The sequence below is a fragment of the Lactuca serriola genome, chromosome 5 (genome assembly GCF_051521515.1).
Source record: "Lactuca serriola cultivar US96UC23 chromosome 5, Lser_US96UC23_V15, whole genome shotgun sequence".
Lineage (NCBI taxonomy): Eukaryota > Viridiplantae > Streptophyta > Magnoliopsida > Asterales > Asteraceae > Lactuca > Lactuca serriola.
The window spans coordinates 315162270-315178159 of NC_136412.1; the positions used below are offsets into that span (position 1 = coordinate 315162270).

Below are 15890 nucleotides of genomic sequence, written 5' to 3' on the forward strand. Positions count from 1 at the left end.
TGAAAAAAATAACACAAAGATAATTTGAATGAAAATAGTTCGAATGAAAAAATAATACAAAGATAGTCGGAACGAAAAAATAATAAATGTATAGTCATAACAAAAGAAATTAACACACTGATAGTCTAAATGAAAATAAAAATAACACAAAAATAATCCGAACGAAAAAAAATATTTTTAATGTTAATAAAAATACAAATAATAATAATAATAATAATAATATGTATTTATTAAAAATAATTAAAACAAAAAAATAAATATAGATATAATTAAATAAATAAAACACAAAAAACAGTCCAAACATATTATGTATTTATTAAAAATAGTAAAAGAAAAAAACAAAAAATAAATAAATAATAAATTAAAAAAAAAAGAGGGTAAAAAATTTGAGGGGTGAATAAAAAAAACCGTTTAGTAAGGTTAATTTTGGAATCGATACGCTTTTAAAAAGAACCGTTACAAGTGGGAAGTCAAAAAGGTTGGGTCGGTGTATTGGCGCTTAATATTACCATCTTCTTCGCTCTTCCACACTTCACTCGTCCACCGGAGAGGCTAGTCTCTATAACTCCGCTCCTCGGAGACCCAAGCAGCCCTATACACTCGCAATCATCTCTATAATCCAAAGAAATTAACAAGATTGTCGTAAGTTTTCATTCTTCTCCCTTTCATTCGTTCTCCGATCATCCTGCTGCTCTCCAAACACCGCCGGAGACATGTTAGAGGGTTTTACTTGGAGGGGACATCTTTCACACCGCCGTATCTCCTTTTCTTCTAGAGACACCAGTGTTTTCTCTTTCTTTCATTCTAGGGGCGTTCAAGAATCCTCTGCCTTTCCCTCTTCGTCTCTTAGGTAACGTTCTTGATTCTTTTATGTGTATTATTGATTTTGCTAGTTATTTCAATTAGGCAAAGATTCTTCGGGTCTCTCATCATTACTGAATTCATCATGCTATTAGGGTAGTTCTATGACGTCTGGTTGCGAGGTAATTTTGGTCTACCATCATGGCTTGAAGGATCAAACACTATGCCCATGGATCTTCTTGAACTTTATTAGAGGTAAATTAATGACATAAGTATACCTGATTGATGCCTTAAATCTTAATTAACACATCCATTTAATTTTTTTTTGTTGGTCTTTTGAATTAGGTCACTCAATCGAAACTAGAGCATCCATCAGACGGAGATGATTGGTCAAGAAAGTTGAGATGTGTTGTCAGTAAAACTTAAATAGTTTTGAAACCCAAAAGAGTATTGTTTAGTTGTAGATTGTTCTTCTATGCACTTTAGGTGTTTGATGAAATGTCTTAACTAAGTTAAAGAGTTGTTTTGCTTTGTTTTGATGGTGAAATTGTGTAGAGAGAAGTAAATAATCACCAGCCAAATTAAAATATTAAACAAGTTATTGAGCTATTAGAAATTCAATTAGGGAAAGATAATTTATTGTTTGTATTTTCAATTCAGTTAGAAATAGAAGTGTAATTTGCATATTTGAAACAACTTTTGATTATTTCTATTGCTACAGATATATTAAGACTTATGTTTGTAATTTTCTTACTGCAGGATTCTAGAGATTGAATCTTAATCAAATGAGGATACTTCCAAGAGGCGATGTGATTTTTTTGTGGGCCTCTTTATATCATTGCCTCTCCTTCTATTTATGAGTTAGTTCAAAACAATGTCTCCTATTATTTTTGTTCATTGAAAAAACTTTGTCTAAAATTTTCTATTATAAGGTTACAAAGAAGAGGTCCATCTAAGAGATGCATAGTTTATATAATTTTTTCTATTTAGAGGTGGCAGATCTTCTGCTGCATCTCCATTGAAGTTAGTTCCTGATATTATACTTTCTTCACTGAAATTGTATAAGATTGCAACAGGGATCCTGTATTGGACTATATATACATACATACATCTCTGTTCTTTTATATGATGTCACCCTTACCCTGGTTTGTCCTCCGTTAATTATACTGGTAATGTCATCTTTTCCAACAGCAACTGGGGTTAATAAGGCTGTGTCATTTTCAAAACTTTAATACAATTTTAATGCAACTTCAAATCCTTTTGTTGATTCACAAGACTTTAACATCTCCAATTAACATGAGCTTCTTTGATTTGAGTTCTGCCATTTTGATTACTGATTTATTTGCCATATGCATTGCTGCTTTTTAAGGAAATGACAACCATCACCAAAATTAGATAATCTGTTATACAAGTGAAAACCAAAGGTGCTTTCCTATGGAAACCTAATTCGCACACATCACATAAATGAAAGGTCCAATGCTCTTTCCAATTTTTTTTTTTTTGAAAGAATGCTCTTTCCAAATTAATTTGATGATAATGATTTATTTATTGTACTTGATTACATTATATGACAATATTGTTAATTCTTTTTGACCTAATGTGGGACAAAACTTTTCACTGTATTTTCATTCATGTAGGACAACTTGAAATTGTTGGATGACATGGCGTAATTGATACCTATTGTGTGATTATATAACAAAGTGTATTATGGGTATCTTAAATTTATGTATTTTAGTAAAATTAGTAAGGCTTATTGATTCTCATTTCTCAGTTAGCTGTGTGGTTATTGCAGTGAAGTCATCTCATCTGATGGTCTGAGAGAAACTAGAGCAATACTGGAGCAGTCAAGAGCAACTAGAAATCTGGAAGGAAAAAAAAAGAAGCTAAATGAACATTTACAATGATGCCATGGTAAGAAACCAAATTGTACTTTGCCTATTACTTAATATTATATTAATATGCAAAATGTCTAATAGGGATTAAGTCTTTCCATATCGCCTCATAAATTTAAATGTTGTTTAGATGCTAAGGTATAAAAACTTCCATTAAAAGATTATACTGTCATAATCAAACCTATTAACACATTGTAATTTTATTATTTTACTTATTAGGTCACTGTACTTTGAAAAACTGAACATGTTTGGTTTTGGTTAAGATGTAATTCTTACCCTTAACATTGGAAAATACTTCATGCTTTTTATGTTCTTTGTTAGTTACTCTGTTAATGTTTAAAGGATGTTGTGTTGGGTGATTATGCCTTCATAGAAATGATATGTTGGTGTACAGGTAGCTACAGCTATGAGTATATGACCCTGTTTGTGTATTTCCAGAAATACCCCTCTTCACTTATGTTTTATATACATGCAAAATGTCTGTCTAATAGGCTAAGCTTTCTTCACTTATGTTTTATACTTTCAACAGTTCCTTCCTATTAAGATATTTTACTTGACTTTAACCATTATACCTTTAGTTATAGCATTACTTTTTCAACAAACAACCTATTAAGATAATCTACTTTTTATCTTTTTAAAAGCACATGAAAGTTAATTGTACTTTGATGATTTAACCATCTATAACATTACACTTATAAATATATTGTAATCTGAAAATCCAGCCAACCTTAGCATTATACATTCTATTTTGAAACAAGAAACTTGTTTTTTTTTACCAATTATAGCATTATATGTCCAATTATTTCCCATAGGACATTAGACTTCTATTATTAGTATTATTATTTTTATTAGACAAAATTACAAAAATGGTCCATGTGGTTTGCCAAAAGTAACAAACTTAGTCCCTAAGTATTTTTTTTTATATGATGTTACCCTTACCTTGGTTTGTCCCCCATTAACTATACTGGTAATGCAGTCTCTTCCATCAGCAACTGGGGTTAATAAAGTTGTATCATTTTCAAAACTTTAATACAATTTACTGCAACTTCAAATCTTTTTTGTTGATTCACAAGTTTGTGTTCGACTTAAACATCTCCAATAACATAAGCTTCTTTTATTTGAGTTCATATTTTATGATTTCTGCCTTTTTGATTACTGATTTATTTGTCATATGAATTTAAGGAAATAACAAGCATCACCTTTCATTTTGTTCACCAAAACTTGTGAACACCAAAGGTGCTTTCCCATGGAAACCTGATTGGCACACATCACATATAACAAAGGTCTAATGCTCTTTCTAAATTAATTTCATGATAATGATTTCTTTATTGTACTTGATTACTTCATGACAAAACTATTGTTTCTTTTTACTTAAAGAGGGACAAAACTTTTCACTGTAATTTCGTTCATGTAGGATAACTTGAAATTGTTGGATGACATGGCAGGATTGAGGCCTATTGAGTGGTATGATAAATTTATGTATTTTAGTAAATCTGGTAAGGCTTATTGATGTTGAATTAGGTGTGTGGTTATTGCAGTGAAGTCATATTTCATCTGATGGTCTGAGAGAAACTAGAGCAATACCGGAGCAGTCAAGAGCAACCAGAAATCTGTAAGAAGAAAAAATGAACATTTACAATGATGCCATGGTAAGAAACCAAGTTGTACTTTGCCTATTACTTAATATTAACATACATGCAAAATGTATAATAGGGAATAAGTCTTTTCATATTGCCTCATAAATTTGTATGTTGTAATTGAATGCTATTAGATGCTAAGTTATAAAAACTTCCATTAAAACATTATACTTTCATAATCAAACCTATTATTAACACATTGTAATTTTATTATTTTTCCTATTAAGTCTCTGTATATTGAAAAACTAAACATGTTTGGTTTTGGTTACCAATTATAGCATTATAACTTTTTAAGTTTTTATTATTAAAACGTTGTACTTTCAAAATTTAGTCTAATTCCTTTCAGAAATTCCATTCTTATCAAAAATATTCTATGAACCACAAGTTCCCTTACATTACTCTGAGATGAATTGCTATGCTTAATTCCACTTCCTTTAACAAGTTCCATTTTCGTTACTCTGCAACAAGAAAAGGTTTTACTTATGGTTGATTAAAGGAATATAATATGCCCCTGAGAATCAATGTGTTAATATGTTTTTACCCTTAACACTATAAAACACTTTATGCTTTTTATGTTTTTATTTAGTTTTTTTGTTAAAGTTTAAAGGTACACTTTTAGTTCCATTGAACCCAAATAAGGGTGTTGTGTTGGGTGATTATGCCTTGATGGAAATGATATGCTGGTGTACAGGTAGCTACAGCTATGAGTCTATGACCCTGTTTGTGTATTTCCAGCAATACCCCTCAGTTCCTAAAACTTGTGGTCATTTATTGTCTTCAGGAAATGATAGGATTACCATACTTCATGTTAAATCAATCAAAAAAAGATTATAAATATTGCATTTAGTTATAACATTACTTTTTCAACAAATAACCTTATTAAGAATATCTACTTTTTTTTCTAGAGATTGAATCTTAAATCAAATGAGGATACTTCCAAGAGGCGATGTGATTTTTTTTGTTGGCCTGTTTATATCATTGCCTCTACTTCTGTGTCTGAGTTAGGTCAAAACAATGTCTCCTATTATTTTTGTTCATTGAAAAAACTTTGTCTAAAATTTTCTATTATAAGGTTATAAAGAAGAGGTCCATCTAAGAGATGCAGAGTTTATATAATTTTTTCTATTTTGAGGTTCACAACGTTGATTACATGTTATAATGTTTTCCTATTAATTAAGTAACAGATAACTTTGTGTTTACATGTCTAAGTTCACTATATTATACTTTTGTCACTGAAATTGTATAACATTGCAACAGGGATCCTGTATTGGACTTTATATACATACATACGTCTCTGTCCTTTTATATGATGTTACCCTTACCCTGGTTTGTCCCCCATTAATGCCATCTCTTCCATCAGCAACTGGGTTTAATAAGGTTGTATCATTTTCAAAACTTTAATACAATTTAGTGCAACTTTTATTTGAGTTCATACTTTATGATTTCTGCCATTTTTATTACTGAGTTATTTGCCATGTGAATTACTGCTTTTTAGGAAAATGACAATCATCGCCCTTTTCGTCCACCAAAATTAGATAATCTGTTATACAAGTGAACACGAAAGGTGCTTTCCCATGGAAACCTGATTGGCACATATCACATATATGAAAGGATGTTGTGTTGGGTGATTACGCCTGGATGGAAATGATATGCTGGTGTACAGGTAGGTACGGCTATGAGTGTATGACCCTGTTTGTGTATTTCCAGAAATACCCCTATGTTCCTAAAACTTGTGGTCATTTATTGTCTTCAGGAAATGATAGGATTACCATACTTCATGTTAAATCAATCAAAAAAGATTCTAAATATTGCATTTAGTTCTCCTGGTAATTCTTTACAAAAGATATTTGTTATTTAGTCAATTCTTTTATTTGTTTAAAAATGTACTTTTATTTAGCGAATTGGGACATCAGGGACGGGAAATGCCACATGGTGTGGTCTTTGGTGGGTTGAAATGTTAAAAACAAGTGGTCAATAGAAAGAGGTAATAATCAGTTCTTTTTTTGTGAATGAAAATGGTTATATATGAGAATTTTGTTAAAAAGCTTCATTTTTTTGCATGATTTGTCTATATGTTTATATGAATGATTTGTCTATATGTTTAGAGTATTGTTACATTTTTGTCCCCGAGTGTAACTGATTTTTTTCAATTATGGTTCTTGTTTGGGGTTTGTAACGTTTTTTTACTTGTTCCAAGTAAGGTGACAAAAAATTTACCTTGCAATGCTTTGGATAAGGACCCAAATTTTGTAAATTTGCTTTATTCAGGGGCCAAAAGTGTATTTTACTCTTGTTTGTCTGCTTTATATTATATTCTTCTGAGAAACCCATGGTCACTAGAGATATTATCTTTCAAGATTTGAAGTGCATTTTATCACCAGATATCTATACACTGATGCACTTAATTCCAAAATATTTTCAATTCATGGTTCATTAATAATGCTCAAAGATCACCATTGGCTGCACACATAGTAGCAACAACATCCGAACAGGGGACATAAATTAGGGTTCATTCTGTTTCAGAACCAACCAAGGTGAAAAGCAACATACATGCAATTTTCATATGATCTTTGGTTCTTCAAATGCATTTCATTCCATTTGTTTATACTAATTTCCAACCTTTTGATCATTTTCAGTCTTATGGTTTCCAAAGAGGGACATACTTATTATCATATGACTCCTGAAATTCTTGTAGCTACAAGCTCTTCAGGCTCTGTTCATGCTTTATTCAGGGACCAAAAGTGTATTTTACTAGTTAAAAAGATTATATTTGTACCTAATTTCAGGAAAAGAAGCAGAATGTTGTTCAACCCACCTTATAAACAGGGAGAATGTGGACTATGTTTAATGTCACACGAAGAAACGTTCATTGCTTAAATTACTTCGTGTTTTTTGGAGTTACACATAAAATAGTGCTGCACACATAGTAGCAACAACATCGGAACAGGGGACATAAATTAGGGTTCATTCTGTTTCAGAAGCAACCAAGGTGAAAAGCAACAAACATACAATTTTTATGATCTTTGGTTCTTCAAATGCATTTCATTCCATTTGCTTATACTAATATCCAACTTTTTGATCATATTCAGTCTAATAGTTTTCAAAGGGGGGCGTACTTATCGTATGGGCTATGTATGGGGCTTTGTTTTGAGGGTGAAATTATACAAAGTAAAGTAAATAATCACAAGCCAAATTAAAATATTAAACAATTTATTGAGCTATTAGAAATTCAATTAGGGAAAGATAATTTATTGTTTGTATTTTCAATTCGATTAGAATTAGAAGTATAATTAGCACATTTGAAACAATTTTTGATTTTCATTGCTACAGAAATATTAGGACTTATGTTTGTAATTTTCTTACTGCAGGATTCTAGAGATTAAAATTTGATTTATGGGTACATAAGGTCGAATGATTGAATCTTAATCAAATGATAATTTTGTGTCTAAATGTCTAAGTTCACTGTATTATAGTTTCTCCACTGAAATTGTATATACTAATTTCTTCTTGTTGGTTTTGTACCTTTTTTTAGACATAGTGTCTTCTCATAAGTTCAATTTGTATAACATTTGCAACAGGGATCCTGATTTATTTGCCATATGAATTTAGGGAAGTAACAACCATCACATATATGAAAAGTCCAATGCTCTTTCCAAATTACTATCATGATAATGATTTCTTTATTGTACTTGATTACATCATATGACAAAACTGTTGTTTCTTTTTGACTTAAAGTGGGACAAAACTTTTCACTGTATTTTCATTCATGTAGGACATCTTGAAATTGTTGGATGACATGGTGGAATTGAGACCCATTGTTTAGTGGGCCTGTTTATATCATCGCCTCTCCTTCTATTTATGAGTTGGTTCAAAACATTATCTCCTATTATTTTTGTTCATTTCAAAAACTTTGTCTAAAATTTTCTAATATAACAGATGCATAGTTTATATAATTTTTTCTATTTAGAGGTGACAGATCTTCTGTTGCGTCTCCATTGAAGTTAGTTCCTGACATTATACTTTCTTCACTGAAATTGTATAACATTTTGATTACTGATTTATTTGCCATATGCATTGCTGCTTTATACAAGTGAACACGAAAGGTGCTTTCCCATGGAAACCTGATTAGCACACATCGCATATATGAAAGGTCTAATGCTCTTTTCAAGTTATTTTCATGATATGATTTCTTTGTTGTACTTTATTACTTCATGACAACTGTTGATTCTTTTTGACTTAAGGTGGGACAAAACTTTTCACTGTATTTTCATTCATGTAGGACAACATGGAATTGTTGGATGACATGGCAGAATTGAGACATATTGTGTAATTATATAACAAAGTATATTATGGGTATGATAAATTTATGTATTTTAGTAAAATTAGTAAGGCTTATTGATTCTCAATTAGGTGTGTGGTTATTGCAGTGAAAGTCATCTCATCTGATGGTCTGAGAGAAACTAGAGCAATACTGAAGCAGTCAAGAGCAACCAGAAATCTGGAAGAAAAAATGAACATTTATAATGATGCCATGGTAACAAACCAAACTGTACTTTGCCTATTACTTAATATTAACATACATGCAAAATGTCTAATAGGGAATAAGTCTTTCCATATTGCCTCATAAATTTGTATGCTGTTTAGATGCTGATTTATAAAAACTTCCATTAAAAGATTATACTGTCATAATCAATCCTATTAACACATTGTAATTTTATTATTTTTCTTATTAGGTCACTGTACTTTGAAAAACTGAACATGTTTGGTTTTGGTTACCAATTATAGCAGTATAACTTCTAAGGTTTTATTATTAAATTATTGTACTTTCAAAACTTATTCCAATTCCTTTGACAAATTCCATTCATTTCAAAAATATCTTGTGAACTACAAGTTCCCTTACATTACTCTGAGATGTATTGCTATGCTCAATTTCAATTCTTTTAACAAGTTCAATTCATTACTCTGCAACAAGAAAAGGTTTTGGAAACCAGATAAAGAAGATCCCCCCCAAGAATTAAAGTGTTAACATGTAATTTTTACCTAACACTGTAGAATACTTCATGCTTTTTATGTTGTTTTTTGGTTACTCTGTTAATGTTAATCTGTTCATGCTTTCTTTCTTGGAGGTTAGCTTACAACATAATTCATTTTCTACTATAACTTATATTACAACTGTTATAATTACAAAAGTAACAGTTGAAGACATGATCTTCAAAATTTATCATTTTCTCTTTGAATATTATTTTCTTGTGTCTTCCTTTAAATCCAAGCTTAGTAGTGCCAATGTAAGAAGCTGGTGGTGCGAGTCTTGTACTATGAACATTATACCTTTAGTTATAGCATTACTTTTTCAAGAAATAACCTATTAAGAGTATTTACTTTTTATCCTTTTTTTTCTTTTAAAGAGCACATGAAAGTTATTGTACTATGAAATCCAATATTTTACTTTCCTTTGAAAACCTGATCTCTTAAGTCATTGTATTTTTAGTTCTTGTCCTTTTAGTATACATTGTAATCTGAAAATCCAGCCAACTTTAGCATTTAACATTCTATTAAGACATTGTATTTATAAACAGGAGACTTGTTATTTTTACCAATTATAGCATTGTACGCCCAATTATTTCCCATAGGACATTGGACTTCTATTTTTTTTTTTTAGTTTTAAGACACTTATTCTCAAAATTTAACCAATTATGGCATGATGGTCTCATGTATATCATTATCAATATACTTTCAAAATCTTTTTTATTAAGATATTGTACTTTTAAAATTTTACCCTTTCTGATTTTTGTTATTATTTATTTCATTATACATTTTTCTTATTTGGGCATTAAATTTATTATTATTATTATTATTTTCTATTAAGACTATAAATATACCTACCAAATTATAACATTATACCTTCACTTTGTAGCATTCTTTTCTTAATATATAAACTATATGTGCATTGAAGTTTGAAAATTTTAACTTCTTTTGTTTTGTTTTCAGTTATTATATCATATTTTGACTTATAGCGTTTTACTCTCATAATCTAACATAATAAGACATTATATTGGAAGTATGAATAGTTGTACCAACTGCATAAGAACATTGTACTTTCAAAATCCAACCTATTAGAACCTATTAGAATATGCTTTTAATATTTAACTGTATGGAATTCAATTATATATTTTTATTTTCAAAATCTTACTAATTAAGATATTGTAATCTAAATTGGTTTTACTTTTATTTTCTAATTAAAACTTTATACTTTTAAAACCATATGCAACATTATTTTTTTCTATTTTTAATATTATTCATTCAAAGTCCAACTTCTTAAGACATGCTTTTTTTTGGTAATTGCAGTTTAAAAATGTCAACTTATACTAATTGTGGCATTATACTTTCAAAATCTAACCATGTATGGCATTAAACTCTAGACAAAAGTGCAAAAATGGTCCCTGTGGTATGCATATTTTTGGAGGTTTGGTCCAAACCTTGACTTTTTTGAATATAAGGTTACAAATAAGAGGTCACTCTAAGAGATGCATAGGTTGTATAAAATTTTCTTCTTAGAGGTTCACAAGTTTGTGTTTGACTTTAACATCTCCAATAACATGAGCTTCTTTGATTTGAGTTCATACTTTATGATTTCTGCCTTTTTGATTACTGATTTATTTGCCATATGAATTGCTGTTTTTTATGGAAATGACAACCATCGCCCTTTTCGTCCACCAAAACTAGATAATCTTGTTATACAAGTGAACACCAAAGGTGCTTTCTAATGGAAACCTGATTGGAAAACATCACATATATGCTCTTTCCAATTTAATTTTTTGATGATAATGATTTCTTTATTCTACTTGATTACATCATGACCAAACTCTTGTTTCTTTTTGACTTAATGTGGGACAAAACTTTTCACTGTAATTTCGTTCATGTAGGACAACTTGAAATTTTTGGAGGACATGGCAGAATTGAGACCTATTATGTGATTATATCACAAAGTATATGATGGGTATGACAAATTTATGTATAAAAACTATCATTAAAAGTAGTTTTGGTAATGGTTGAAGAGGGTTTATATATATAGTACATATTTATTATTTTATTAGGCACAAGGATTGTTATATTTTGAAGAAAATATAGAAATTGGGATAAATATGTACCACAAAATTAGGCAAAATGATAAAAATGTTGATGGGTTTTGATAATTTTTATAGATTATGAACATAAATAATCAAACTTATTTAACACATTGTAATTTTATTATTTTTCTTATTAAGGTATAAAACCTTCCATTATAACATTATACTTTCATAACCGTTATAGCATTACCTTACTTCATGCTTTTAATGAAAGTTTGAACATGTGTGTTTTTACCCTTAACACTTTAAAACACTTCATTCTTTTAATGATCTTATTTAGTTTTTTTTTTTGTTAAAGTTTAAAGGTGCAATTATAGTTCCATTGAATCTCAAATAAGGTTGTTGTGTTGGGCGATTATGCCTCGATGGAACTGATATGTTGGTGTACAGGTAGCTTTAGCTATGAGTCTTTGACCCTGTTTATGTATTTCCAGAAATACCCCTCTGTTCCTAAAACTTGTGGTTATTTATCTTCAGGAAGTGATGAGATGAACATACTTCATGTTGAATCAATCAAAAAATATTCTTAATATTGCATGGAAAACACCTTCAGCACTTATTTTGTATGCCTAGTAATTCTTCACAAAAGATATTTGTTATTAGTCAATAATTTTATTTATTATAAAAGTGTACTTTATTTAGCAAATTGGGACGTCAGGGAAGGAAAATGTCACATGGTGTGTTGAAATGTTAAGAACAAGTGGTTATTATTATAAAGAGGTCATAATCAATTTCTCTTTTGTGAATGAAAATATTATATATGAGAATATAATAATACGCCGGATTTGTTGAATTTACGTTATTATCCTCTTTGGAAACACGCATTGTGGGTGTGGCTTATGCAATGAATTTGTTGGATCTCATACAAACAATAAGATGGATTTTGATTTTTTTGAATCATTTTATGTTGGTTATTCATTAAGATAAACTGGTCAATTGAATAGTGTTTGATGTTATGGAAGTGGTAAAATAATGTTTTGTATGCCACAGAGATTGGTTGCCTGGTAATATATATTTGCATGTGGTTGATGAGCTACTATTATCTCTTCAATCAGCAACTGGGATTAAGGTTGTATCGTTTTCAAAACTTTATTACAAATTTAGTGATTATTTGACTTTGCTCAACTTTTCTCCCTGTTATCAGACTTTAACATCTTCAATGTCATGAGTTTCTTCGATTTGAGTTCACTTTTTTTTTTATTTCTTCGATTTGAGTTCACTTCTAATCAATTAATTAATTAATTAAACCATTTACGAATTTAATATGTTTCTTTTAATTAATCATTTAATTAAATCAATAATTAGATTCATAAGATAATATTAATTAATCTTATAATTAATCGTTATCATGTCCGATGATATCTCCTAACATTTAGGGTTTTATTTAATCATCTAATATAAGCAAAATTCAGATTTAGTGGATATTATATAGCAAATAATTACCAAATAACAACCTTACCAATCAAATTAGGCAGAAAATCTCGAAAATCCGGATGTGCACTGATTTCACGTCGTGACATATACACCGTCACGTCATGAACACATAATTTGTCAAAAATAAATATTTAATTCACAAATATACGATTAATGAAATACATACTAACCTGGCTCTAATACCACTGATGGTTTTCTTAGATTACAACAAAAATGCCCAGGCAGAAAATCACTTAACAATTAAAACTGGACACATGCAACCTAATAGGATTTATGTCTTCACATTAAGGAAACATACTTTGAATTAACAATACTATCATAAACCCTATCAATTTCAAAAGGATAAAACTAGGGTTACATACCTCTAACTTGTTATAGCAAACAAGTTTACTTGATTCCTTCCTTTGTTGACTTGAAAAGCAAGCACCAAAAGTTTAGTGCCTCTAATGGTTTGTACTCAAACCCTAGCAACAAGAACATAAGAGGAGAAAGAGTAGGATCAGATTTTCGGCTATCCGTTTGGTGTAAGGCATGGATGAAAATAGGTCACCCCACAGGTCCTATTTATACCTGATAGGATAACCCTGGAAACCTTAATCATGATTATAATAATACTATTTCAAATCTAGGTGGTTATCCAGTTTCCTTATCTTAGAAGGAATATTTCAGATGCCCTTATGGCATCTCCAAAACCGTCCACCCTAGTGGAAGGTTCTAGATTTCCTTCTTGTTCAACTATTGAAAAATTATAGTCCAGTCCTTGCACATTTAATTAATTCTAATTAACTTATAATCTAATCCAAATTAACGTAGATTAATTCTTAATTAATTATTATTATTTCAAATTAATATATTAATCGTATAATATATTAACAAATTATTTATCACAAGTTATTAATCATATAATAAATCAATAAATCAACATCTTTCTCTAAATGTCATTCTATTCGGTTACTAGTTATGAGGGCAGCCCAAAAAATATTTTGTTTCTAATTACAAGTCATACAAATCTAGTTATGGGCTTAGACACCTTAATCCAACATCATTGCCTCCCTTCCTTTATGTCACTAGTACGAAACTAAGAAGTGGTGGTTAAATGATATTTTTTGAAGAAAAAAGTTATAAGATTATTGGTATAATGTTTATCAAAAAGAAATTAAGTGACTAATTCTAAATGTATAGAAAAGAAAGTTGTGTAACTAAGGACATGTTTAGCAAATCTAACTGGTGGTTGGTGGTCGGTGGCTGTTGATTGCTAGCTGGAAGCTGGTAGCTATAACTTTTATTTATTATAGACAAAATTTCATAGAGGGTCCTTAAGATTTTTCGTTTGTCTCTAAAATAGTCTTTATTAAACTTTTTTTTGCATGGTTGGTCCATACGGAGCAAGCATTGCACACAAATGGTCATTACCGTAGATGTTCATTAGCTGAATCTCATTTTTTTTTTCTTTTTTTTTTTTTTTAATTTAAATTTCTTTTAAAATTTTTCCTTAGTTTTTTCACAACTTTGTTATTATATATATTTTTTTAAGTTAGGATTTTAGAAATTAGGTTTTTACAACATTGTTTTACATGAAATCTTTTTATGAAATATATTTATTTTTAAATGAAATGTAATATTTATATAAAATTAAAAATTAAAACTTATAAATTTTAATCATCATTCAAATATATTATATTTAATATTTTTTATTGTCTGGATTTTATCTAAAATATTCAAACTACAATACATAATTAAATATTTTCGTTTCTATTTTTTATTTAAAAAAAATTGAAGTATAAAGCCATTATTTTATTAGTTTTTAAACTTTATATGATATAAGTTTAAAGATTTATAATATTATTTTTAAGATTTATCTTTATTTATTTTATACAAAATATGATTGTTATTCAAATTAAAACCCTAGGTAATGTAGTTACTCCTCCGGGAAAGGCTAATAAGATCTTTTTCCCGAATTTTTTTTCTTTGATGATCTGGGAACAAAAGAAGAGTCCTTCCGATCGAGAGATTTGGAGTCATCCTATTTTCTTTTTTAAGTTTACATAATTACCTCCTCATATCACTATATAAACGAACGATGAAAACACATCACGTATATAAAGATTCTGCATACCCCTCAAGTTGTTCAACCACGTCTTCAATCTTCAGTCCCTGCATCCTCACAGGTAAATACATGTTTGATGTTTCTGTAGTATTTGCTTCTTCCTCTTATATATTCCTTTATATTTGTGCTTACTTCTATTCCTGTGTGGGGATAGATATGTCCTTTTCGATAACTGGACGAAAGATGAAAAGAAGAAAGCATATCAAGTAGACAAACTTCTCTCTCTAGTCGACATGGTGGTTGCCAACAACAATGGAAAGCCATATACTGATGAAATTTTCAGTGAATTGAAGGTGAAAGTGAAACTCATTATTTTTGAACTATTATGACAAGGTATAGGTATAGGTCTTGCTTTTGTTTGACTATCTATGTATTTGTCAGAAAGCGACTACGAGGCTTCATGAACAAACAGAAGAAACAGCTGAGCTGACAGAGCAAATGCATAAATCATATGAAGAGCAGCTTAAGCGAATCACTGAAATGGTAAATCTTACATCTATTTTAGTTTTGATATTTAATTGTAGTTAAAATCTGAAATTGCATTCATGATTGTGTGTTATTGGTCTAAAGGTCGAATTGAAGCTCAGTGAAACAACAATTACACTGGAACAACAATTGGAAGAAGAGCGGATTCAAGGTTTGAAGGCTGAATTTTTCCGGTATCTTATGCTGCTAAAATGAAATCAAATCATGTAATCCCTAACCTCAGAGAGAATCTTGAAAAAGCCCGAAAGGAGACAGAGGAGATCTGAAAGAGGGATAAACGTGCTATTTTAAAAATAAAATAAAATAAAATAAAAAAAACCGGAGTTTTATTATTTTCTGCAAAACATGTTTTATATTATTATTATTATCATAACTGCTGTATTGCCACATCAGTATTTTGATGGTA

At 29.7% G+C, this 15890-nt stretch overlaps 1 protein-coding gene and 1 long non-coding RNA gene across 2 annotated transcripts; both read left to right on the top strand.

Moving 5' to 3' along the window:
- Positions 1–497: 497 nt before the first annotated feature.
- Positions 498–12188, top strand: LOC145055005 (uncharacterized). The gene is made up of 16 exons (XR_013685039.1): positions 498–850; positions 957–1056; positions 1147–1212; positions 1561–1661; positions 2594–2712; positions 3876–3976; positions 4108–4157; positions 4232–4342; positions 5588–5707; positions 5826–8192; positions 8267–8330; positions 8422–8480; positions 8610–8683; positions 8758–8864; positions 11756–11847; positions 11935–12188. It is a non-coding gene; the product is annotated as an uncharacterized LOC145055005 (long non-coding RNA).
- Positions 12189–14817: 2629 nt separating this feature from the next.
- Positions 14818–15873, top strand: LOC145051849 (immune-associated nucleotide-binding protein 9-like). Its single transcript, XM_078999675.1, has 4 exons — positions 14818–15059; positions 15153–15291; positions 15380–15481; positions 15569–15873. The coding sequence occupies exons 2-4, from the start codon at positions 15232–15234 to the stop codon at positions 15677–15679; spliced, it is 273 nt and encodes a 90-aa protein (XP_078855801.1). The 5' UTR covers positions 14818–15059; positions 15153–15231; the 3' UTR covers positions 15680–15873.
- The last annotated feature ends 17 nt before the right edge of the window (positions 15874–15890 follow it).

What these genes read in the sequence shown, in the direction of transcription:
- LOC145051849 (XM_078999675.1), top strand. Translation starts at nt 15,232, where the DNA reads ATGGTGGTTGCCAACAACAATGGAAAGCCATATACTGATGAAATTTTC. An exon ending in AAATTTTCAGTGAATTGAAG is followed by an intron (nt 15,292 to 15,379) that starts GTGAAAGTGAAA and finishes TGTATTTGTCAG; the next exon opens with AAAGCGACTACGAGGCTTCA. An exon ending in TTAAGCGAATCACTGAAATG is followed by an intron (nt 15,482 to 15,568) that starts GTAAATCTTACA and finishes ATTGGTCTAAAG; the next exon opens with GTCGAATTGAAGCTCAGTGA.